The following is a 25,938-nucleotide window of genomic DNA, read 5'->3' as shown; positions in this document are numbered from 1 at the left end:
GCCTTGGTATTCCCCCGGACAAGCTGGAGGAGGTGGCTGGGGAGAGGGAGGTCTGGACCTCTTTGCTTAGGCTGCTACCCCCGCGACCCGACCTCGGATAAGCAGATGAAGATGGATGGATGGATGGATTTTTGGGTTATATTCTGGACGTTTGCGGTTACTGATGTTATTAGGAGTCTTCTGTTTTCAGTGTTATTGTTTGGCTTTGGTGTCACGGTTATCTCGTGTTTTGAATCTTCAGTTTTGGTTATAGTCTAATAATGTTGGTAACATTCTCCTCAGTGTTTCCTTTGGCCTCTTCCTGTCTTTTCCTTTTCCAGTTATTATTTACTTCCTGTTTTATTTTGGTAGTTCATTTGCTCCTGTGTTACTGTGTTTAGTTGTACTTCCTTTGTCTCATTGTCATTAGTTTCAGCTTTTTCTTATTACTCTCCCCTACCCACTTCACTTGAATACCTCATGTGTATAAATAGTGTTATCTTCCCCTCAGTTCTTGTTTCAGTGTCTGTTTCCTACGTGCAGTTTTCCTCCCCTTGTGTTCCTTGTCAGTAGTGATATTCTGTTTTTGTCTTTCCTATGTATGTTTGATTTGGAGGCTTTGTGGCAGCCTGAAATAAAAGTTTCCTTTTCAGTTTACTTCCACCTCCCCTCTGAGTCTTCATTTGGGTCCCATTACCTCTGCGTCATGGCAAAAATACTCAAAAAAATAAACAACTATAATCAAAATCTAAGATGAATCCACTATGGAAACTTTGGACAGTACTGTGCAAACAGGGATTTTGAACAAGAGTCTCAGGGCTTTCTTTCAAAGTTTTTCTTTGGTCATTGGCTGCTTTTTCATTTGTTTTCAGCTTTTTAACCCGAGAGAAGCATCTGGCCCTTCAGTTGATCCACCTACTGTTCATTAAAGCCTTACCAGAAATGGTCTCAGTGGAAGGGTGGCAGTCAAGAAGCCGTACTTAAGGAAGGGAAACAGGGAGGAAAGGATGAGGTATGCCAAATTACACAAGAACTGGACTGGAAGTCAGTGACCACAGGCCCGATGGAGTGATGAATCTAAATTTGAGATTTCTGATATAAATCTTTGTCAATATTTACAGAAGAGGTGAGGACAGAGGTACAGCAGTGAGTGTCTGCAGCTATCTGTAAAACACGGTGGAGGCTATGTGATGTTTTGGGGCTGCATTTCAGCCAGTGGTGTTGGGGACCTTGCCAAAATAAATGGAATTATGAATTCAGAAAAGTACCATCGGATTTTGGAAAGGGTCTGATTGACAGTGACATTGACTATTGGCATGACATGGACTGGCCTCCCTAGAGCCCAGACTTGAACATTACTGAAGCAGTATAGGATTGACAGAACAGAACAAAAGGCAGATTACATCCAAAGAAGAGCTCTGAATGTCCTTCAAGAACCCCGGAGACTACTTAAAGAAATGAGTAGTCTCTTAGAAAAGAAAGCTTGTCTAAGAGAGTTCAATTGTGCAAACTATGTTTTTGTTTCTTATATATTGTATTTCCATGTATGTTTGCACACGTTTCACTAAATCATTGCACTTATTTCCCATTTTCCTAGCAAAATATATAGAAATGTAGGGTAGCTCATGACTTTTGCACATTAGTGAAAACTATGCCACGGAGATGAAGAAATCTTCATAAAACATATTTTTTAAAAGATGCTAATAAAATATCCACCACACTACCTTTGAAGCTTTAGTCAGCTTAACATTTATGTAACACAACGGATAAAAATCAACCCACATTAAGCAAAAATAATTAACATTGCGCTGTAGTATTGTCAGTGCACTGTATATTTTACTCTGGAATCCCACAGCTCTCTTCAGTGAAGGCTGCTTGTTAACATCAAAACATCCACACATACCTGACTGCTGCATCAGGCAGCGAATGCAACGAGGCAGACTTTGGTGTGAAAGCTATACAATTCTCTGATGTGGCTAAAATAAATAATTTCTATCAATAAGATGTAAGAAACTAAGAAACAAAAATAGATTGACTTGAACTCTGAAAGTTACTGAGAGATTTAAGTGCTAAACTTTAAATGCCTGTGTCATTATCTCAAAAACAGTCGCTGTTAGCTAAAATAGACACCGCACACACAAAGATTCAGTGAGTCCAAACAGAATCAAACTGAAAAGCTCTGCACAAAAAGCCTCAAAATTACATCAGTAACTCCAACATAGTTTAAACACACACTGAACAGAGATGCCTGCAGTTTTAAAACCACTTTCATCCACTGTGGACACACACAGACCTGTGAACCTGCTGAACACTGACATGTTGGAAATGGAAAAAGATGACTTCCATTTCACTCCTTTTCTGTTGTCTGCTCACATTCACAACCAAACTTGGTTCCCATGTCTAAGGTGCAAATCCCCGTTCCACTGATACACTGGTGGAGATGTGCTAATAGAGCAGCATCACACAGGAAATGGTTCAGAGTATAGTACAGCAGCACAGTGGTCACAAATACAAGTGAGTGTCTGCTTGTCTTTGTTACTCTGTAGCTAATGAAAAACCACCAAACATTAAAGAAACACTAATGAGTCACCCAATCAAGCATAGGTATAAAAACAATAATAAATTCTTATTTCTTATTTTTTTTCAGCTGCACACTAAAGGTCTGTGTTTCTTTTTACGTTTGTGTTTATCACATCTTTTCTCTTTCCTATTTTTTCCTTTGTTTTGAATTTATACAGTATAAGTTTTTTTTGTTTTGTTTGGGTTTTTTTTTTTTTTTTGGGGGGGGGTGAGTTCCAGTCCTACTTTGATGATTAGTACTCTCGTGTGTCTTTGACTTTGTGTCTTTGTGTCTTGTTTAACCATCAGTGAGTGTGTGTACACTGAAGCAATTCATGGTTTTAACGAGCTATGTTCAGCTTAAATTCTGAGTCACGAAATTAGTTCTGTTTTTACCTGGCTCTTAAGTATCAAACATAAAAACATGTTATGTGGGCACACGCTACCTTTTCTGGTGTGATACCCATTATCTCTGACTGGAGCTTTAAGTTTTTTCAAGCCAACTAATGCCTATGCTGAACTTGCTTGTAGCGCGATGACCTGGATGACTGAGAACCTTCACAGACACCTCTCTGTTTTAGTATTTACATTTGTTGTGTTGCTTCAGTCTGCTGATGTTTGCTCAGTGCCTTGTTCTACTGTCTCCAGCCTTGAATCGTTTCTGCCCTTTGCTTTTCCAGACTGACTTTTTGTTTCAACTATATCCTTGCATTTCAGAATTAAAGCTCACATTTTGTTTTTGAGCTCAGGTGTCTTGAAATTGGATCTTTACTCTGCAAACCATTACATTCAACCCATATGGTACCCAGTATGTACATAACAAAAGCTGTCATGTTAAAGGTTCCCCGGAAGAGTTAGCTGAAAAGTATAATACATTTATTCGTATAATAATGTCCATATGTATAGATGTGCTACAGAGGTGCTGTTCCTGTATCATGATAATAATGTTTTCCATGATAAAACTCTCTTCTGGAACAAATGGTCTGCATGTGTAGTGTTTTCTTTAGTAACTTATAATATATAATAAATACATTATCAAGTGAGGTTTACTATTAGCCAAATTTAGGCTACTCATGCTGGTTTGCTAGTGACAGTTTTTTAAAGTATTAGCTAACTTGTTGGCTAATGATACCTGAGTGCTCAGATGGCATCACTGATCAGTTGCAATGTTGATTCATTGTTATGATGACATGTTGCCATTGTCATTTTTTTTCCAAAGGAAAAACTCAGTGACAAAAATGAGAAACAATTCAGTGACCCTACTGACCGCAGAAAGTTTGAGAACCTCTGCTACAGACTGTATCCCAGTGTGAAGAAAGCCGCCGCTTAAAGCTAGAACTCGTCAGCTGTCACACTTTGTATCAATCACAGCTTGAAAGCAGTCCTGCGGGAGTGGCAGCTGAGCTACTGTATGTCAGTGTGACTTTAATTTCTCTCCAGACTTCAGAGTTTGCTTTTCTTTCAGGAGTTCTGCTCTCCTCAGTAAAGGCGTCTGCTTCCCCCCAATGTCACTGTTTCTTAATAAACTTTGTTCCAGGAGCTTAATGCATCATCTTGTTGAGTTGCTCATCCCTAACATCACACACTGTGCGAGTTACTGAACAAATATGCTCCAAATACATGCTCATAAATATACACTGGCATTAAGCCCTGTCAGTGTTTCATAACACAGATGCTGCGGTTCTGAAGAAAAAAGGAAAAATCCAAATAAGATGTCTCCTTATGGCCTATTTCATCCTATTCCTCTTCCCATTTCTCCCACACAGACCTGAGCTCGATTTAACATATTTTGATCAGATTTTGACAATTTTCTCACAGTTCTAAAATGTGTCTCCTAAGAAATGGCCTTCCTCCTGTCTCAGCTAGATCCCAATTTAGAATCTGAAATACTCAATTTCTCACAGTTTTGATCTGTATTTGTCTAAAAAATTATATATACTTTTAATGTAATAGTAAAATTCAATAGAAAACCTGATCGCAAATTAGTCTTCTCAACAGACTCAATGACCATGTGTGCATTCAGGTCTATAATTTGAGTATTTGTGTCCTTTCTTTCTTCTCTTGTTATGTTTTTTGAAGTATTTGGGGGCATTTTAGCCTTTATTATGATAGGAGGACAATTGAGGGTAGACAAATAAGCTGTGAGAGAGTGCAAGGAGAAGAAACCCAACCCTGTGCAATAGACTTATGCCATATAGAGCTTGTAGGGCTATAGCATGTCCCCTTTGTCCTGTTATTCTTAAACTATACAGAATAATAGAAATCTCCAAGTAAGACATACATCAAGGTCTGTTTACACATTTTGAGTTCATTCAGTAATAAAAGCATTTTAATGTAGTAAATCCCACTTCACTGGCTAATCTTAATTCACTGGTTTTAAACAGGACACATCCACTCACCTGATGGTGCTGTACTGGATTCCTGTGAACCCTCGTCGACCTTTTTCGTCACAATCTTCTCTTCCTGCGACTCTCCTCTCGGTGATTGGGTTCCCTCCTCATCTTCAGTCCCCACCAGATAGTTCCAAGGTTTCCAAATGGACTTGACGATTTTGGAAATAACCTAAAATTAAAGTTGATTTTAATACAAAGTCCCTGTTTCAGTGTTTAAAGTGTCCCAACAGAATCTTAAAACCAACCTTCTTCTCAGGAGGAGTTGGATGGACTGGGGGCAGGAAAAACTCCTCAGAGTCGGGTCCAGGCTCCAGTGATGCTCCCCAGTCAAAGGAGTTCTGTCCCGGGATTAACTGGAGGGTTACATATGTTGTCGAGGACTCTGAGGACCAAGGGTCTGAGGCTTGAGACAATGATGTGAATGTTCATTTGTGCTGTCTTTGCCCATCAAACCCAGTTTTCTTTCTTATGGGAGTCAATATTAGCATTTGTACTTACAGGCATCAGCACTGTGAAAGGAGTCCTCCTCTTCTAGGTCAACCAATCCCGTCCAGTTGGAAGGTGAAAGCTCGCTGTCATCTGGTGACTCTGTGCAAAGAAAAATACACTTTTAATTCTTCTATGTTACATTAATTCTCACTGTCTACATCGACTGATTGGATGAGCAAATTTTCTGGTTAACCAGATGGTTGGCGTCACTGGTTCATGTGCCTACTGCAGATAAATGTTACACCTCTGATCGTGGTGGTTTGTTGTGAAGTCACGTCGGGACTAGCTGTCCCTGTAGAGTCAGCATCGCTCGAGCCTGCGAGGTAGCTCCAGGGCTTCCACAGGGAGGTGTAGATCTGAGAGATGGAGCCTGTGTTCTTCACTTTACCTAGGAAACAGGGCAAAGAGATTTGCTGTTTGTATGACATTCACTGAAGGTTTTTGCCTCTAAAAGCTTTACAGAGTTTTAATTTTGATGATATTAGTCAGCACAAAAGCCTGAACTGACAGCTGAGCATCCAGATATTAAACTTAAGCATACCCCGTCTTTTCCCTCTCTCTCTCTCTCTCTTTCTCTCCCACAGCTTCTGTCAATCCAACAGTTTCTCAGATATGAATCAGAAACAAGTGTTGCCATAGCTACAACATTGGCAGTGACATTTATTGTCATTGTTCCTGCATTAATAACACTCAAGGCTTTGTTTGGGAGTGATATGTTAATCACATCTGTGTATGTAATCATGCCTGTAGTCATTATTAATTCCTGTATGGGAAATAAAACAATATTCTATGTTACATAACCTTATCATACTATAAATTCACTGTATTGATGTTTTCTGCTGTGTTAATACTTAATTAAGAAACATCATTTGACCCCTAGGCCACCATACCTCTGTAGCAGTAAGCATCATATAGTGCTGTAGTGTTGTCAGCGGTGTCATTGGGCATGACCGTGCGGACTCCTGGCTCTGTCCCTCCACAGTCAGCACGAGGCCAGGTCACTGGGTAGCGGACGCTGCCATCAGACAACCAGCCTGGGGCACAGCTGTCCAGGCCGGCCCTCCAGGCCAAGTACAGCTGCCCCACTGTGGCCAGCTGGCCCCCAAGGGACACACAGCGGTCGGAGGCAGAAGAAAGTGACAGTCTGCCTGGGACCGAGGAGTGAAACACCTCGCCTGGAGCAGGGAAACAAAAGAGACAGCAGATGGTGCCTGTCAAATTTCTAATAGGTTAAATAACTGAAATGCCACATAATGTTATATAATAGTGCTCGAGGTAAAATAATGAGGCTGGTGGTATTCTAAAGTAAAGTGCACCCTATGATTTAACAGTTTGTAGAACCACCGTTAGCAGCAATAACTCAATAACATTATCTGTATGACTTTTTCAGTCTCTAACATTATTATGGAGGAATTTCAGCCCACTCATCCATAAAATGTTGCTTCGTTTCATGGAGGTTTACATGTTTCATTCATGCACAGCTCTCTTGATGTCCCACCAGAGCATTTTAATGAAGTTGAGGTCTGAACTTTGACCTTTGATTGTTTTCTTAATTTCTCATTGTACTGTCACATGACACAACTTTAGTCTAAAGTATTTTGGTATAAAGATTTCATGTTCAACTCAGTAACTGCAGGTGTCCAGGTCCTGTTTTTGAGATTTTTGTGCTAATAAGCTGCGTTTGAATTTTGTGCATTGTGGCCAAACATCTCCACTTTGGTCTTGTCTGTACAACAGACATTGTTCAAGAAGTCACGTGGTTTGGTCACAAACAAGTTGCTCAGTCTTTTTTCTAATTGTATTATCGCAAACATTTAACATGCTAACTGAGGCTTGCAGATTCTGAGACATGAGTCTTGGGTTTTTGCAGTTTCCCCGAGTGTTGCACGGTCTGACCTTGGGCTGAATTTTCGGGGACCTTCACTCCTGAGAAGATAGAGGCATTGTGATAACACACCTGAAGAAAACCTATGCGTTTATACACTTGCTCCAGATCAGTTAATCAAGTAGGTTTGATTAGCTGCACCTGTCTGTACCTTACCATTTTAATTCCCATGAAAACAGTAAGGTGCACTTAGTTTTTCACAAGACTGAATATATCTTACAGAGGAGGTGGAGGAGAAGAAAGTGGATAAGGAAGACTGGCACATGCACAGTAAAATATATATATGTGTGTGTTTTGGTTTTTTTTTGTTTAATTTTTGTTTTTTTTTACTAGTTTGAGGGCAGTATTTAGTTTTTCACAGGACTCTTTGTAGACCTGTAAAATCTTTTTAAGTTTTTTGGGGTTTTTTTTAGTTTCTGCAGCACGTGTGGCTTAAAGGCCAAAATTCCTTCTGAAAGTATTGAAAATGTGAATATTTTTATATTAAAAAATGCAAATAATAAAAAATAGGGAGCCATGATTTTGTAACGCATGAACTTTAATGGTGGTTTTTTTATTGTTATTTTGGATTGCTGACTTACTTTCACATGTGTACATGTGGGTTTGTTCTGTGTCTTTTCACTTGATTTGGTGAGAACAATAAGAACACTTAAAAAAAGTCCTGACTTATCCCTTTAATGTTGTAGCAGAATATGATGCAATCCAGCCAAAAGCTGTGAGAGCTCTTGATGCTGTTTTATATCTTCTCTTGTGTGTGTGTTTGTGTGTGCATGAATGTGAGTGTGTGTTTGTGTACCATCCAATTCTTTTGCAAAACAGTACACATCAAACAGCTCTTTTGGGTCCCTCTTCCCATAATTCCTCACTCCAGCAGAGTACTCCTTATGTCCGTAGCAGCCAAGCTCTGGAACCTGGACAGCATATCTGTGGAGACAACCATTTGGGAGTGATGTAAGTAACTTTTTGCTTTTGTTTCAAAATAATAATAACTTGGACGTTTTACTGCGTGACAAATGTGTTAGATCACATATCAAAGTGTTTCTTTTCATTAAGACTTTAAATATCAGTAAAGAATAAATTCCTATTTGCATTCTCTTTTAAAGGGTAAGGGATTAGAATAAATTAGAATAAAATTAATAGCAAAGAAACAGCAACACAGAAAAGAACACGATCTTAAAGTAGATGAAGCGGCAAAAAGAACTGAGGAATATTAATAGAGAAAGCAGATGATCCAAGAAGAAAGGAAGCAAACAGGATAGTCATTAGTTTCAGTCCTTCAAAGCGCCACAGTGTTGCAGAAAGTGCAAGCAGCGAGCAAGAGAAGAGAACTTATTGATTGTCTCCTCACCGAACAGTCTGATCATCCAACCAGCCAGCAGCACAGCTGGCGAAGTTGTCATGGTACGCTGCCCACAGCTGGGCCGGAGTGGCGATCTGAGCCGAGTTTTCCTGACAGGCTCGCTGGGCGTCACTAAACGAGAGGGCGTAACGAGCGCTGGGAGACCGGTAGTGAAACACCACACCTACACAGACAGACCCAGAGACAGGTGGCAAACTGTTTTAATTCCTTTTAATTTGACAGATATACCAACACAGTCAGAATCAATACATCGGGGGAATGTAATCAGCAAACATGTTATTAGGGGCCACAAACAGATCAAGCAAAGATACTCTAGTTTCGGCTGAAATTTCACACATGAGCACACAGAAAAAGAAAAAAAAAAGAGAGAGTGAGAGAAACCAGTATTGGTATTCAGTGCAAACACTTTAATTAAATGAATAACACAATTATTCAAGCGGAAAACCAGATAACAAAAACAAAACAAGCACAGAAAGCATGACGCTACATTAATTAAAGCAGTCATTATAATATCGATAGAGTGAATCAATGTTATTAATGCTTAATTAAATAAAAAAGCAAAAAAAAGTGGTTTGGGGGGATGAGGTGCTTCTGTTTTAAAAGCTGCCATTATCTGTTTTACATTAGCACAACAAGGCTTGGCTGCAATAAAACACCAAAATCAATTAAGCTGGAAGAGGAATTTTAAAGCCCTTCGAGTTAATGCACTTCACCCTCTGTGCATCACTTGTGCTTAACCTATATGTTTCCTTTGGGGCCCTAAACTTTCCTCACACAGAAATCTCTCGTCGGCGGCTGCTGCACTTACCGGACACCACCAGGGGAACAGTGTCCTTCTCATAGTCGTTGCCCATGACAACCTGACAGTGGTAAGTGCCTGAGTCGTTGGTACGGAGGCTGGAGATCTCCATGGTAGCATTCAGAGGGTTGGCAGCGTATCCTGGCAGCATGATGCGACCACTGAAAGCCTTATTCACCTTGATTACATCGCCTTGGGCACAGAAAGAGAGGTTTCATCATTAAAGAGATTTTAGAGGTAGAAAATAAACTTTGCTACATGTTTGCGTATATGGATTTAAAAGCCTTTGCTACCAGCAATGGGGTGACCCACTAACACCTAACTGTCCAACAAAGTTAGAACAGTTACCCCCCTGACATGGTTTTTGGTTTTTAGTCTTTTCTCACCAGTTGTTTGAGAAAGTCACTGTTTGCTGCAGAGATCTGACATTTAGACAGATCCATGATCTTAAAGGAAGTATGTTTTGTCTTTGATTTCTCTGCTTCCTGTTTGGGATTTATGTCTCTAATTTCAGGTCCTCCACTTCCTACCTTTGTTTATTTCCTGCCTGTAAGCACCTGTGCCCCTGTTCTGCCCTGGGCAAATGTAGTCTTTGCCTCCCTCCTAGTATTTGCGTACTTCTTGTTGAGCGTTGCAGCATTTAGTTAACCCCGTGAGTCTCCAAATTATAAACTGCACAACATGTTAGCAAACAGTTTCACGTTTGCATATCAAACACATACAGAACAACATTAGCATTCATTTAGTGTTATATTTCTTTCTCCACCTGATCTCTGCTCATTTCTGAGGTAAATGTGACTTTGTTTTGCTGCTGAATGCTTTATGCTATGTGCTAGCAATTTTCTACAGTGCGTTGTAAGAGCTCTTTCACTGAAAACAGCTGGCAGCTGTGCCCGATAAAATGTTAAGTTGTCTGCTGTATGGTACCCTGTGGATGGATTTAATCAGCACTGCTCAGGCAGATTTGGACATTTAGAAGTGCAGGTTTATTTCACTTTTATTCCAGGAGCTGTTACCATCAGCTTGTTAAGATCTTTTTCCCTCTTTTCTTTTGTGGCCTTAAGATAAATTCTATAAATACTGCAGCCTGGCCAGCTGAGTCAGCTAATATCTGTGAACAACACCTCACACATACACATTTGATCTGTTGTTGATACAAAACTATTGATTAGTGTAGCTTTAAGTCTCACTGGGTATTCTGACTGAATAAAGTCAGAATACTGCTGACTCAGTGAAACAGGAACATTAGGTTGTTGTTTTACCTATAGCAGAAAGCACAGTCTGCTCCGAAGGAGCACCTTGTCCTCCCCCTGCTAGCCTAGTACGAGTCCACAGGAGGTGAGGAGGCCCAGTGGAGGTGCTGGTCTGGAGGGTGAAGACACAAGGCAGAGTGGCTTTGCCTGCCAACATTTGTTGCACTGTAGGATGAGTGATCCTACGCATGTTCACAATGGAGGAGGTTGCACCTGGAGAGGATGAACAAGAGAACAAATTATACAATGTGTTCAAGGAAATTTAGCTTAGAAGAAATGAAAACAATGGAAAGAATATATATATCTATCTATATCTAGATAGATAGATAGATAGATAGATAGATAGATAGATAGATAGATAGATAGTTAGTAGGGGTGCAGTGATATTCGTATCGATATTGAACGTTCGATACAGTGCTTTCGGTTCTGTACGCATATGTATCGAACAATACAACATTTGTAATTTATTTTATCAACTTTCCGATGCTGTCTGTGTTGAGCGCTCAGTGAATCTGCGTTCGACTACTCCGCCTAGGCTGCACTGTCGAGCGCAGATCCACTGAGCGCTCAACACAGACAGCATAGTCAGAAGGAAGAGCGCAGGGCAAGCTAGCGAGACAGAAGTTAAGCTCTCCTTGCAACATGGCAAATTGAACCTCCCCCCCTCATTCAGATCTGGCGTTTGGAATTATTTTGGTTTTCATGTGACGTATGACCCTGAAGGTAAGCGCGTCATGGACTAAAGTAAAACAGTATGTTGGATGTGCCATGCAATGCTCAATTACATGGGTGGGAGCTAGTGTGTTAGCGCAGTTAGCTCGTTAACGTGTTGGCCGTCTAGCCCCACGCAGGGGTAGCTCGTTAACGGAGATTTGCCGTGTTGTGGCGTTAACGTCATTTCAACGAGATTAACGCTGACAGCACTAGTGGGAACACAACGAATATGACTGCACATTTACGCCGACATCATCCTAGTGCAAAGACAAGTGGAAGCAGACAAAAACAACAAGCATGCATGCTACAAACTTTACCCGAGTCATTTAGACAGCCGTTAGCACATGATTCTCCTTATGGGGACCTGATATGTTTAATATTGTGGCGAGCTCAGACAATGAGGAGACGGAGGTATCGTTTGGTCTTGCTTCCCGTGAGCTAGCACAGCCGTTTATTGACATCTGCAGAAGAACACTGCTGCTAGCTAACTGCTCAGCGCGGCAACCGCACAGCAACAACAACACACAGAGCGCCCTCTGACCCCGGAAGGACACACCGTCGCAGCGAGAAGGCGTCACCCGTCACTATGGCAACATAAACAAAACATAACTGTACAAACAGAACCCCGAACAGCCCTGACCCGCTACATAGCCCCCACCTAAGGGGTCAGTCGTCCCCGACGACCCCATTACCCCACACAAAGTCCTGCAAATGTCCAGCTGCCTTCTTTTGGCGCACCGGCCGGTCACGACCGGCGGGGGAAAAGTCACTCGGGTCAGAAATGTGGCGAGCTCAGACAACGAGGAGACGGAGGTGTCGTTTGGTCTTGCTTCCCGTGAGCTAGCCAGGGAGCACAGCCGTTTATTGACATCTGCAGAAGAACACTGCCGCTAGCTAACTGCTCAGCGCGGCAACAGCACAGCAACAACAACACACAGGGCGCCCTCTGACCCCGGAAGGACACACCGTCGCAGCGAGAGGGCGTCACCCGTCACTATGGCAACATAAACAAAACATAACTGTACAAACAGAACCCCGAACAGCCCTGACCCGCTACAATATGCTGCTGAGAATATAGCCCAGAAGAAGCGTATAGTATAGCTTTTATTTTGGAAAGAGCCATTTCTCTGTAATAAACTCTCTTTTCCAAAGATGAGTGATTCCTCAATCAGATACAGGTGTTACCGCGCCAGATCCGCGGCCCCGAACCGTAGTAAGGAAACCTCTGGCAGTTACTTGAAGGTTCCGTAACTGACTCGTAGCCGGCAACAGCTTACTATACAGGTCAACTCCGCTAGCAAAAAGATCGAAGGAGGCGTAGGAAACTGCTTCACCGAACTTTATTTCTTCTCTAAGGCACGAACACCGCGTACAGTGGGCTGAAACAGTTTACTCACAGCGAGCATCGCCGACACAACTCTGGCTGTCGAGGGAGTTATTATATTCCTTTTATTTATTTTCTTTTCGTCTCTTCTGTAGCTAACCGTTACTTTTTCCCCTTCTCCGCTCTCTCTCTTCACACACACACCAGGCAGTCCCGCTACACACATCCCGAATACATTTCCCATCAGGCTTCATCCTTAAAGGGCCATGCCTGTAACACAGGGCTTGCAAAATCGCTAGCCCGACGTCCCGGGGCTAGCGATTTTTCCAGTCGGGTTACCAAAATCTATCTCTGCCCTGCCCGTCGGGCTATTGTAGGAAGGAAAAATATATGTCAATGCTTTTGCATTCTTTCGGAAATGTAGCTGGGTAATTATGTCATTGGCATCGGTGAGCCACTGTCAATATGTGACATATTGAAATCGCGTTTGAATTTGCGCTTGTTTTTTGCTTTCACTTTGCAAATGTCCAGGTGCCTTCTTTTGGGACGGCGGGGAAAAGTCACTCGGGTCAGAACATGGGGTGCCACCATCATCCCACTTCTGACACCAATGTGGCGAGCTCAGACAACGAGGAGACGGAGGTGTCGTTTGGTCTTGCTTCCCGTGAGCTAGCCAGGGAGCACAGCCGTTTATTGACATCTGCAGAAGAACACTGCCGCTAGCTAACTGCTCAGCGCGGCAACCGCAACAACAACAACAACAACACACAGGGCGCCCTCTGACCCCGGAAGGACACACCGTCGCAGCGAGAGGGCGTCACCCGTCACTATGGCAACATAAACAAAACATAACTGTACAAACAGAACCCCGAACAGCCCTGACCCGCTACAATATGCTGCTGAGAATATAGCCCAGAAGAAGCGTATAGTATAGCTTTTATTTTGGAAAGAGCCATTTCTCTGTAATAAACTCTCTTTTCCAAAGATGAGTGATTCCTCAAACAGATTATTTATTTTTTTAAATTACTTTTGTTTCAGCAACATTAAATTTAAAAACGGTACTTTTGAGTTAAAATATATATTTATAATTTTAATAAATGACAAATTAAAAAGGCATGAACATTTTTTGTATCGAAAAAATATCGAACCGTGACACCAAAGTATCGAACCGAACCAAACCGTGAATTTTGTGTATCGTTGCACCCCTAATAGATAGATAGATAGATAGTCTTTCTGAGTTTTTATTTGAACATTATCTGCTTTTTCACTCATTTTCAGTTCAGTATACAAAGACCATGTTTATTAAGCCATTTAACATTTCCTATGACCCATTGAAGCATAAAAAGGAACCTAACTCAGGGGAGGAAACAGTCTTGTTGTTTTAAATTGTATCTTAAGATGTTTTGCTACTAGCAGCCTGTCATGAAAACACATAATTTGTTCAAATTTATTTAGCTGAATCTATGAAAAATGTCAGCCATAACAAAGCGTGGCAGAAATAAAATAGAACCAACAAAGTGGTTCACAAAGAGCTGTTTAGCTAAAACGTGGCAAATCTCAGCATTCTGTACAGTGTGTCCGAAAAATTGGGGGGAAATGAACAAGTGGAGGACAAAAGAAGTAACAGACCTAAAACTCTATCTAAAGCAGATGAATAGCACCTCAAACTCGTGTCCTAGGAAAAAGTCCAGCAAAGACCTGACACAGAACCTGAGAAATGCATCTGATCCATCTGTTCACTGAAGGCTCATCAGAAATGGTCTCAGTGGAAGGCTGGCTGTCAAGAAGCCATTCTTAATTAAGGGAAACAAAGAGAAAAGGCTGAGGAATGCCAAATGCCATGTGCCATGTTCTGAAAAATTAGCAGCAGGTCTTATGGAGTGATTTGAATTTTTGGTCACCTACAGCGGAAGTTGGGAGAGAGGTTTTGTGGAGGGAATCCAAATTTGAACATTTTGGTAAAAATCTTTGCCAACAATGAAATTAACAGAAAGCTGTCTAAGAGAGTTCAGGCTGTGCTGAAGAATAAAGGTGTTCTTACCAATTATTGACTTTGATGCTCATTAGAATTGCGGAAACTCTGTTTTTGCCTCATATACTGTATTTCCATGTATGTCTGCACATGTTTCAATAAACCACTCCATCTATTTCCCATGTTCCCAGCAAAATAAAAAGAGATGATGGTTGGCTCAAGACTTTTGCACACTACTGTACCTACATGAATGATGTCTTCTGGTTGAGTTTGGTCATTATATGCATAAAAGGTTGCACGTACACAGGAAGTTTAGGCTGTATTGAAATTTATAAACCAAACTGACTAACACGATATGGCATTAGTTGTTTTCAATGCCACTTTCTGTGCACAAAATATTGAGTTCTGCAGATTGATATCAGCAACTAACTCAGTCTGGTTGCCATGACATACAGGTTTAATGTAACCATGACAACACCTGTACAGATATGACTATTTCCTACAATCTTCTGACATTTTTTGCCACACTGTGCACATTACTGTAACATCCCAGCCTTCTGTTATTGTATTATATCTATATATTTATAGAGGGTTGAACCTATGTAGATAAATTATAATGATAGCCAACACTTGCCTTGATGACTGAGCATTGTCCATCCACTATTAGTGAAGATTTTAGGATACATCTAAAGTCTCCAAAAGGACCCTCAGTTCATTCATTTATTTATTTTTGGTATATTTTTAATATAGTTTAAAAAAATAACATAAACTGCTGCTTACTTATTTATATTTCATTGTTTGTTCATAAGCCTTTTCTGTTCCCTCACCATTAAAATTTTCACAGTTAGTCAAGTACAATAGAAAATAATCAGGGGCATAAAAAGAGCACATGTATGAAAAAGAAAAAAAAAACTGCTTTATTTGGAATAGTGCACACAGAGGAACAGAATCCCAGAAAGATATTTCTATCTGCATTTAGATTGGACGGCTTTCACAGACTGAACCCCCTGAGAGAAACTCCGCGCAGAGGACGCCCCCGCTGCCTTCCCCCCAATCAGATGTAATCACAGAATCACAAATACGAGGGAAAAGAATGAGAGCTCAAACAAAAGGCAGAGCAGGAATGAGAGAGGGATGGAGGAAAATAGTTAATCCAACAAACTGAATGGAGGAAGTGTACCTCGTAGCCTGGAGGTGATGGGAGGGGAGAAAAGAAAACCCCAGGCAAAGAGCTGGAAGTGACATGAAAGGATGCTCTCTGTCATGAACAGACCCATCCGTAGTTTCAAAAATTTATTTTTCTTCTTGGTCAATATTGTTCCAACTATTATGGACTTTAAAGCTCTAAGTGTAAAGTGTAACTTAAAAATATTTATGTTGCTGTCATTTACCACTTAAGAGTCACATGTGGGTAGGATAGCAATCAGCACATTCCAGCTGCAGCAGATCACCAGGTACTGTAGGTCTATCTGTGCATTAAAACCACAGACAGGAGTTAATTGAACTCCTCATCTCGTTACACTGCAATGCTCCAGAGGCCTTAGGTCGTGACATCCATGTGGATGTTACATTGACACATGGCACATTATTTTAGTTAAGCTGATTCTTCCATGTCAGTGGCACTCCCCAATGGCAGCAGCCTCTACTGTGGGCCAGTGAGCCGCACCACACCACAGAGAAGAGCCCGAGGTCCAAGGTCAAGCAAAATCCCCACTGGACTCACTCTGCAACCTGCAGGATCTAAAGGTTCGGCTGCCAACATTTGAGAATCAACATGGGTGTTGTCAGCTGTCTTGACAGCCCTCCAGAGGTCCCATGTACATTTCCCACCAGGTCAAAGCTGATCTGTCAGCACCAGGGATGCTTTCTAAAAATAAAAAAAAACTCCCACAAATACACTTAAATCTGAAGAGGGCAGTCCCAGAAATGTAACTGCTTATCCATCAATTAAAAAATGAGTGCTCAGCTTCCAAAGATTTAATTTTTAGTAATTTCAAGCAAACCCTTCATTATGTAGACAAAACAGCATAAAATCACACCTGAAATGTTGCATGCTACAAATGAAAGATTGTATTTTATGCTAATCATTTGTACAAAAACACAATCTGTCCAACAGCCTAAGCCTTTAAAGTCTGAGCCTATCACAGCAGAATCAAAGAGATTAAAGCAATGCATGCTCACTGTATTGTATTGTATTTTTTCCTCGCTCTGTTTTACTGGAATAGCTCAAATGGAAATGCCATGAGCCAAAATTTAAACCTAATGTGCCCAATACACTGAGGTCAGTTGGGAAAAGTCTGAGTTTAGCGCCTTGATATTGTTCACAAATTATGTGAACTTTTCTTGGAGTATTTAATTACCAAATATCATAAAAGTTTGTCATATTGTACTTGAATTTAGTTTCACCAGCCCCATCATCTTTCACATGTCTGCACAGTGTGAAGCTACAGGTTAACTTCAAAGATTGGAAACTGCAGGAAACAGCAAGCTGTGCTAAGTCCATGTGTAACAAAACAAAAAGTTTTGTCTATAGCAACACAAAATCTTTAAAATGTGTTCAACATTAGCTGAGGGAAAGTTACATCCTGGTGTGCTTTGTTTTCAGCCTTCACACTAAGCCAAACCACGCTGTTATCTAATGCGCCAACAACATGCTTTCCCCAAAGTGTGCAACTATTCCTTTATAGAGAAATCCATCATTAGGCTGGTATATAATAATCCCAGCCTGTTCCAGTGTTATGCAAGCAGTTAAACCTTGCAGAGGTGCGTTGAGACGATCTGTATTTAACAAAGCACTTTGCACTAGCCAAAGGTAGTTTTTTGGCATTTGCTTGTGATTTTCATCAACTCATAATGTGACCATGTGTATCTGTTGCAGATCTGCTGAAATAAAACATTACTACTGAGGTGAAGTTTTTACTATAAACTCTGTACACTGTTTACAATTTTTCTTCAGTTTATACAGTTTATATAACCTTAATATAGCTCTCTCTGTTTCCCAGTTTTAAATCTTGTTTAGCCCACACTCTGTTATATGCACAAGGATGACTTTATGGTAATGAACTCAGAGATGATAAAATATTATCTGCTCCCTTCAATTCTGAAAGAAATCACAGGCTCAAATCCTGTTGTTTCATTTTAACAGTTGGAATATCTTTCAGGTTTATTTTTAACTCTTCGTTGTGCAACAAAAACAGACAAAATACTATTGCATGTGGCGAGATAAAACTGTATGTTGTCTGAGCGCAGTGACTAGTAAAGTAATGCTCTGATTCTGGAAATGTGCAATGCAGGTTTTCGTTTTAATGAAAATCCAGGCTGACCACTGCCGTGCATGCCAATTGCAGTGAAAGTAATTAAAGAGAGAAACTTATCTTCAGTACGGGCAGTCAGCTGGCTGCGTGTGGGACCTGAAACCTGTGATACTATCCAATAGAGAGCTGCAGCTCGGGGATGATTTCTCTTTTGTTCTGTAATTGTGAATTTTATGCATAGTTGTAATGGAACAGATGGTCGGCTAAACTTGCATAAATGGGCTTGGAGCGGTTCCAGCTCAGTCCCTCTGAGCATGTCTGCAAACATCCCCAACATGTCAGGTCTCACTTAAAACAGTCAAATTATTACAGACCTGTCTAGGTCAAGGTCTATATACATGTGTGTGTGTGTGTGTGTGTGTGTGTGTGTGTGTGTGTGTGTGTGTGTGTGTGTGTGTGTTGTTGGCTCTTTTCTATTTTGCTACGATTACTCCACCTCCCTTTGTTCTTTCCTGTTATCTCTGGTATCTCTATCCCCAACTGTATGTCGACTTTGTCTGTTGTTATTGTTATTATTATTTGTGTTGTTGTGGTGATTCGTTTCTGCAGAGCAGAATGTGCAGGAAGGAGACAGAGAACTCACCCAAGCTTAAAGAGAGCAGCAGCATCAGAGGAAAGAGGATCTGCCGCCCAGCTGCACACAGAGCGAGCCCCATCCTAGACCTGCTGAGAGAGGGGGAGGAGGGAAAGTAGTGAGAGGGAGCGATGATATGGGAGTGAAAATCACTCTCAATCGGAGGTAAAAATGTTTTGAAAGTCAGTGTGTTTGTACAACTGAAACTTCAGGTTTTATGCTTGGCGCAAAAGTATTTTAGTTGCTCCGTTTCACTTTAGCTTCAGATTTTTGACACAACTATTAGAGTCTCCTCATTATTTCACTCTAATATGATTTTGATCTTTAAAAAATGACAGATTTGTGCGTACACAAAATTGGTCGAGTCAGACAATTGCCTGATGCCGTACATGACATTTAATTTCTAGAAACACATATTTGCGTATTAATATGTTTGAAGAATGTCCGGATTATGGATACAAGAAGCTTTTTGGATTCCACTTGTAGTTTAAGTGCTATTAACCAATCACCTCTGAGCAGACTTTGACACCATGCTAGTAAGCCATTTGAGTAGCGCATTAAAGAGGGAAAGCATTTGCCAAATTAACCCATTAGCTTTTAAAAAACTATTTGCATACATAAGCAATGATTAGTGGACAGAAGAGGAAGTCTCAGCCTCAGGCAACACCTCTGACAACACCAGAAATACACTAGGAAATATTCTCCCATCTCCAGAAACAAAGTCATCAAGCAATAAACAGTGGGTTCCCAGACTGCTGGCATTAAAATGTAATTCTAATCAAAACCACCAACTGAAATTTTCACGCTCCACCTTTTTAATAGTTGAAATTGTGTTGAATTAGATCTTATTAGAGCTCTCTATCGTCTTGAAACTCTAAAGCTCTAATGCTTTCAGAGCCTGTGGTCAATAGAATGAAGAAAAATATTTATATACTAGAGAAAAGTAAAAGTAAGCTGGTTAAAATTTGATTTCTCAACCCCTTCAGGCTGTAGAAAAATAACAGCCCTGAAGGGGTCCAATTTACAGCTGCACTCAACCACAAATTGTGCCCAGCGGTAATGCCTTGTATGGCAGGTCACTGCTACCAGCATGTAAGTGTGAGTGTGTGAAGCAGGAAATGAGGCAAATTTTAAAGCACTTTGAATGAAAGTCCTAAAATATTAGAATATGATTTTTATGAGGTGAAACACTTTGGTCATTTTCATTGTTTGAGGAAGTGAAGGTTGGCGTTTCCTTTTGTGTGCCTGATAAAAACCAGGTGACGTTGTTTATAAAACCTTCTTCAAATCTAAGCAGACCAAGTGAAATTAGTAATAACTGTGGCAAAAGAGGGCTGCATATCTAGTATGTAAAATCTAAAGTTTTTGTGCCATTTCAACACAGCAAAAAGGAAATTACTCGCAGCATCCTGTTCATTCACTCTCCAATACAAGTACAGTACTGTGCAAATGTCTTGAGTCACCCCTCATTTATTTTGCTAGAAAACAGGAAACGAGTGCAGTGGAAATAGAAACACATGCATCAAAAACAGAGTAACAAGCTGTTGTTAAATATTTGGTCCAACTGCCTTTATTCCTCAACACAGGCTCAACTCTTCCAGGCAAGCTTTCTTCTAATGTCTCTAAGTTTTCTTCAGGAAGAGTTCTCCAGGTGTCTTGAAGGACATTCCACTGAGTCCATTTCTAATGAGGCTTCAGTGAATAGTAGATCCATCTCTCAGGTCCTGTGTCAGGTCCCTGCTGGATTTTTTCCCCCCTATTCCGTAAGGACATGACTTTCAGATATGTTCATGTGCTGTAGGTAGCTTTTTAAAGCATTTCACTTCATCTATTGTCACACTCATTGTCCCGTTTCTTCAAAACACCTAGTTGGCGTGAACATATTTTTATGTCTGTCAAACTATGTTATCTTTGATATTTTTCATAGATTCGACTACATAAATGAGAAAAAATCATGAATTAGGTGCTTTTATATGCTTGAAAGATCATAAAACAAACAAATAAAACCCCTTTCCTTTGGAAATGGTCACGTACAAGGACCGGACTAAGTCAGAAAAGCAATGTCCAAAAAAGATTTTTCTAGACCTTCAGAATGCCTGGAGTGCTTTTGCTCAAAAGCATGTTAAAAAACTAGAAGTCTGACTCTTTGGAAGCAAAATATAAAGAAAGATTTTCAGTTTTTTCTTTAAGATTTTTGCACAGTATCGTACATACATCCATAAGTTAAGGTAACCAAACCTGTGGAGCCCTGACAAGGAGCAGCATCAAATAGTACTGCCAGAAAAACTAATGCTGACCTTCACAATGTTTCTGAATGCACAAATTTCTGATCCTTTATTCACTCCTTTCCATTTCCAGCTTACCAGTGGCAACGTAAAAAAACCTTCCCCCAAAACAGCCTTGAACACTGAATCACTGAAAACGAAACCTTAGGTGATCGATTTTATTTATAACAAAAAGTAATACTGCATTACAAACACACTTCACTAGAGCTTGCATCCACGTGTTGTCTAGACAATGACCTAAGAAACGCTATTGTGTGTGAGAGCCTGTAAACTGCTTTCAATCGATGAGACAAGTAGACCTTTGAACCCTTCCTCTCCTAGAAATGGTAGGAGGCACTATGGATGCATTATTGGATACCTTCACTAAATGCTTTTGCCAACAGCAACTTACATTTTTTGCCCAGGAGCTTCTCTTCCACCTGAGCTTCAACTTCCTGTTTGACACATACAAACAGATTTGATGCAACAGCTGAGGCTTTGAATATTGTGAGTCTGGTTTGATGTACCAGACGCAGTAAGAGAGAAATCTAATGTAGAAAACTGGACTGAATTCTCTGACAACCCAATGGCATCGCTCCAAAAGCTGCTGTTAGACTGGGTGAACATTTACTACCGCAGTAAAAAGGCGATTGTGGTGCAGTCCTACTGCACAACATTCAGGAAATCCTACCACACATCGGAAAAGAGCTGCTGACTTTGCCAGAGGATTTGGCTTGGTGCCCGAGGCTTCTCAGCTCAATGGTGAGATGTCTGAGATGGAGCTATGTGGTATGAAATGGAGATGAAGAGAAGTGCGTGCAGTTTGAAGAAAACACAACTACTCTATGTTTTTAAAATATATACATATTTTAAGACGGGTTAAACAGCACGGGTAAATCTAAATGATTAATTCACTTGTGGACAAAGCTGTCTCTTTAAGCATTCTTGACTACACCAACACCTTTAACTGAGGTTTCCTAGCAGACTCTTTGAAGAAAGTGAAATTGTTTTGAGAAATTTGTCCAACACATCTTGATTTCAGTTAAAGTAAATTATTTATCCAAGAAATCAAAAGGCCTTTTTTGCAATTACCACGGTAACAGCAACCCATGCCAACAGCATCCCTCATGCTTAGAAAGAAGATTGTGTAACACCAGTTCAGGCTTTAATAAATTACAGGAATAATGGTTGCGCTGTGTCCTGACCATGAGAAAAGCTGAGTGAAACCTTCAAATGTATAAAACCGGAGTGTGTAGGTCTTGGAAAGAAAACCTTCCTCTTGGACTCAGTGACACCTGCCAAACTAAGCTGTCATTAAACAACTATTGAGTGTGCAATTTTTAATAGTGGGCAACCATTTCCATTTTGGACGACTGAAAAGAAGCACAGACCCCGCAGTGCCACACACTTTGAGGCATCCCATCTCTAAAGGTGGGTTAGGCCCTCGTGACGGGCTGTGACAGATTGGGGTCGAGCCGTTGGGCTCTCTGCATGTTTAAGGCCTGAACCATTGGTTGAGCTGGCTGGGTGGGTGACAAGAGATTTCTAAAGGCTTGGAGAGGGTCGTGACACTGAGGAGATTGCCCAGACTTGAAATCGGAGAGCATTGGAGAGCGCTGTATCTGAGGGCCTGGGACTGGCAGGGGCCCAACAGTCACTACCCACACCAGCAGAATACAGAGCTCAGTCTGTATGGGTGCTACATGACACACAACACTGTATGCCTATAGACAGCAGCCATTCAAAGTGTTACCAGAGGGGATTTACAACATACAGTGAACCGGTCATCCAATCACAGCAGCGAATGCTAACCAGTACCACCTTTTGTTAAGGATGAGACATCAGATGTTGTGAGCGCCTCCCTCTAAATTGCCCCTTTTTTCTTTAACAGGCACAGTTGTGTCTTGAGGAGAAAAGAGCCAGAAGACTCTAAAATGCTTCAGTGGATTTCAATGTGGATGTCCAGCTGACACATTTTCCCGATGTTGTCTGAATAGAATGCATTCTCAGAGCATTGTAAGAGCCGGCGAGGGGAGTGACAGAGATGCAAAAGAAGCTAACAGGCGAGCCTGGCAGACCTACATCATGTGAGTCTGCTGACTGCACTCATGATCATCATGATGCAGGCAGGAAGGGCCCCTTCCCCCCGTCCCAAATCTCCTTCAGGTTTTCAGTTGGTACGACACTTGGTTGTTAAAAAAGCAGGAAAATATCAGCTCCTGCTGCTGTTACATATAAATGTTTGCATGCGCAACGTTGCAACTTTACGCCTGCAGCACCTCCGTCATGCTACATGTTTCATATGCTCCAAAGGTTTACTTAATCAGGCCAGGTTGGGACCAGCGTGACTGTCATGAACATGTGCGCCACATCACAAACTGCACAAAGTGCAGTACCTTGCAAAAAAGTCCTGAGCAAGCCCTTATTTTTTTATATTATGATTCCAGGCAGCCAGAGTGTCTGTCATATTTGAGCAAAAAAGGTCTTTCACTCATTTTCAGTCCAGTCCTTGTACCCGACCATTTTCAGAGGAATTTATTTGTTTGTTTTCTTTCTTTGTTAAACTCCTTAATACTGACTTATTTGTGCATAAATTATCTCAAGGAATTTTTAGTTAAATCTACAAAAAAAGTCTTAAGATAGATGACACAGTTTGATAAAAAGAGTGATTCTCAAAGAGCCATTTATCAAAAACGTGGCAACTGTGGGACAAAAGAAAACAAAAGAATTTTTAACTAAGGGTTATAACATTAAAAAATGGGACAAAAGCCAGCAAAGACCTGAACAGGACCTGACAGAAGTATCTCGGGCTTCAGTGGATCTACCTTTCATGACAATTGCTCTCAGTGTAGGATTGGCTATCATGGGTTCCTATGGAAAGGAAACAGGGAGAAAATGCTGAGGTATGCCAAATTACATATGAACTGGTCTGAAAATCAGTAGCAACAGGACTGAAGAATTAAAAATTGAAGGTTTTGATATAATCTTTTGTCAATATGTGCGGGACAGAAGAGGACAGAGGTCCACCAGTATGTGTCTACAGCCATCTGTACCACATGGTGAAGGCTCTATCTTGGTTTCGGGCTGTATTTCAGCCAGTAGTTGTTGGGAATCTTGTCAAACTTGATGGAATTAGAAAAGTATGTTCAGATTTTGATCCACCGTGCAGCACCATCTGCAAAGTGCCTGAATGGCAACATCTTAACTTGTCAGCTTGACAATGATCCCAAACACATTGCCAAAGCAGGAAAAGCAGAGCTGGATAGAAAAACACACAGTGAAAAACTATCAGTCATGGATTAGCCTCCCCAGAGCCCAGACATCAACATTATTACAGCAGTGTGGGATCATCTTGACAGAGAATGGAAAAACAAAGTCATTTTATCAGCTGATGTTACAGATAGTTGGACTATAATCACTGAACACTGAGTTCGGTGAAATTATGTCTCCAGAAGACTTTCTCATGTTTCCAGCTGACTTTTTTTAAACTGTAAAACTCCAAAATAATAGCCATCATTTAGCATGAGAAAATAATTGTACCGTACAAAAAGTCTGCCTTCTGTTTCACGAGCAAATAATAAATGTAACATGTTCCATGAAATAACTCAGTTTGATTTCTGATTATAGTAACGTAAAGATTCGTTTCACAGCTTTGTATATTTTTAATAATCTATCTTCACATTGATGAGACCGAGTTGATAGAATTTAAGACTGGAGAAGTATGAACATGTCTCACTAACTCCAGAACAAAACAGATTTATGTTCTTCCACTGCAGCAGGGTGGAAGCTAGCTGCAGGCAGCTTGTCAATAATACACCGTATAGCCAATTAATGCAATTGATTTCTGTGTTTGTGTTATGAAAAATTTGAAGTTCATATTTGTTTTCACAGTAAAAGAAAAAAAAAATCACTTCATGCTCAACATTTGACTGAACCTTCAGGGTTTGAGCTCTTCTTTCACTTTCTGAGTGATGTAAAATCCAGGCGTTAATATTATTTCCTTTTTTTACAGCAATCTGCAAAATCTTGAGATGACAAGAGGAAGCAGCACAATCAATGTCTAGCAACGTAACATAGTTTAAGAATTGGCCCGAGGACAGAAACTGTAGCAGTTTTACAGAAACGAGTCAAACTGTCTGCCGCGTGTCTCCTACTGCGAACCGACAGCAAAAGGTGATTCCTGTTCTCCCCTTCTTCTTTAATCATATCTCACAAAACCATTACCTCCAGAGAGCAGCCAAGTGAGGAGCGGAATAACAGCTCCGGATGAGTGACAGACAAAGTGGTGAGAGGAAAAAGACGAAGGAGAGAAGAGCGAAAGAGGAAGGTCATTTTATCAGCATTATGACAATAACACACTGCCACGGTGGAAGGTCTAAAAACTGCCTCAGTAACTCTGTAAGTCTTTTTCATTTAATGTTTGTGCAAAAAAACAACAAAAAAACACTGAGGCCAGTCTATCCTGGAGACTCTGCACACTCGAATCCAACTTTTCCTAAGTAACTGCAGAGAAAAGAGTAAAAAATCCAAATTGCATTGTTGATGTCGGACTATAAAAGAGGCAATAAAACCAGAGAGCATGAACATTAATTACTCAAGAATTTAAAACAACAACAAGGAAGAAAAAGAAAATCTGGATCAAGTATTCAAAAGCCTTCACACTCAGTGTGCCTGTGTGGTCACTGATTATACTCAGAGCAGCTAATGACTCACAGCTCTGGCCTGGGCTTCAGCTGCAGAGAGGACACTGGAAAGCTGCTGGTCCCTCCGATTCAAGATTACACACTCCATCCTCTCACACTGACACCATTGATCTCACTGGTGCTGGGACGGGGGTTATTTAAAATAGCTCGATAACACGCTCAGGAGAGGCCGAGGTAAAATTTGACTAGATGTGTGTCCAGTAAAATGGGAAAAGGCAATTTAGATCAATCTGAAGGATCCTTGACGCACAAGTCCAGTGAGATAGACACAGAGAAGTGTAATGACTTAGGTCAGGACTCGGCTTTCTGTGTGTGTGTGTGTGTGTGTGTGTGTGTGTGTGTGTGTGTGTGTGTGT

At 40.8% G+C, this 25,938-nt stretch overlaps 1 protein-coding gene across 2 annotated transcripts in view; it reads right to left on the bottom strand.

The window, feature by feature from the left end:
- LOC102294424 (neurocan core protein) overlaps window positions 1-25,938 on the bottom strand; it is a 64,754-nt gene that overhangs the window by 32,722 nt on the left and 6,094 nt on the right. The window contains exons 2-11 of one of the 2 annotated variants that reach the window (XM_005920471.3): window positions 18,625-18,707; window positions 10,727-10,930; window positions 9,474-9,656; window positions 8,654-8,828; window positions 8,102-8,229; window positions 6,311-6,595; window positions 5,665-5,808; window positions 5,430-5,519; window positions 5,177-5,334; window positions 4,938-5,100 (exon numbers count right to left, since the gene is read on the bottom strand). In XM_005920471.3, the coding sequence (XP_005920533.1) occupies window positions 4,938-5,100; window positions 5,177-5,334; window positions 5,430-5,519; window positions 5,665-5,808; window positions 6,311-6,595; window positions 8,102-8,229; window positions 8,654-8,828; window positions 9,474-9,656; window positions 10,727-10,930; window positions 18,625-18,697 (1,603 nt within the window). In that variant the 5' untranslated portion in view covers window positions 18,698-18,707. The remainder of the gene's footprint in view (window positions 1-4,937; window positions 5,101-5,176; window positions 5,335-5,429; window positions 5,520-5,664; window positions 5,809-6,310; window positions 6,596-8,101; window positions 8,230-8,653; window positions 8,829-9,473; window positions 9,657-10,726; window positions 10,931-18,624; window positions 18,708-25,938) is intronic. The other variant, XM_005920470.3, reaches the window with a different exon arrangement.

This window comes from Haplochromis burtoni, unplaced genomic scaffold (assembly GCF_018398535.1).
Source record: "Haplochromis burtoni strain Fernald_Lab_line unplaced genomic scaffold, NCSU_Asbu1 Contig_41, whole genome shotgun sequence".
NCBI lineage: Eukaryota > Metazoa > Chordata > Actinopteri > Cichliformes > Cichlidae > Haplochromis > Haplochromis burtoni.
Note: the sequence above shows the minus strand (reverse complement) of the source record. Positions and strands in the feature narration are given on the sequence as shown.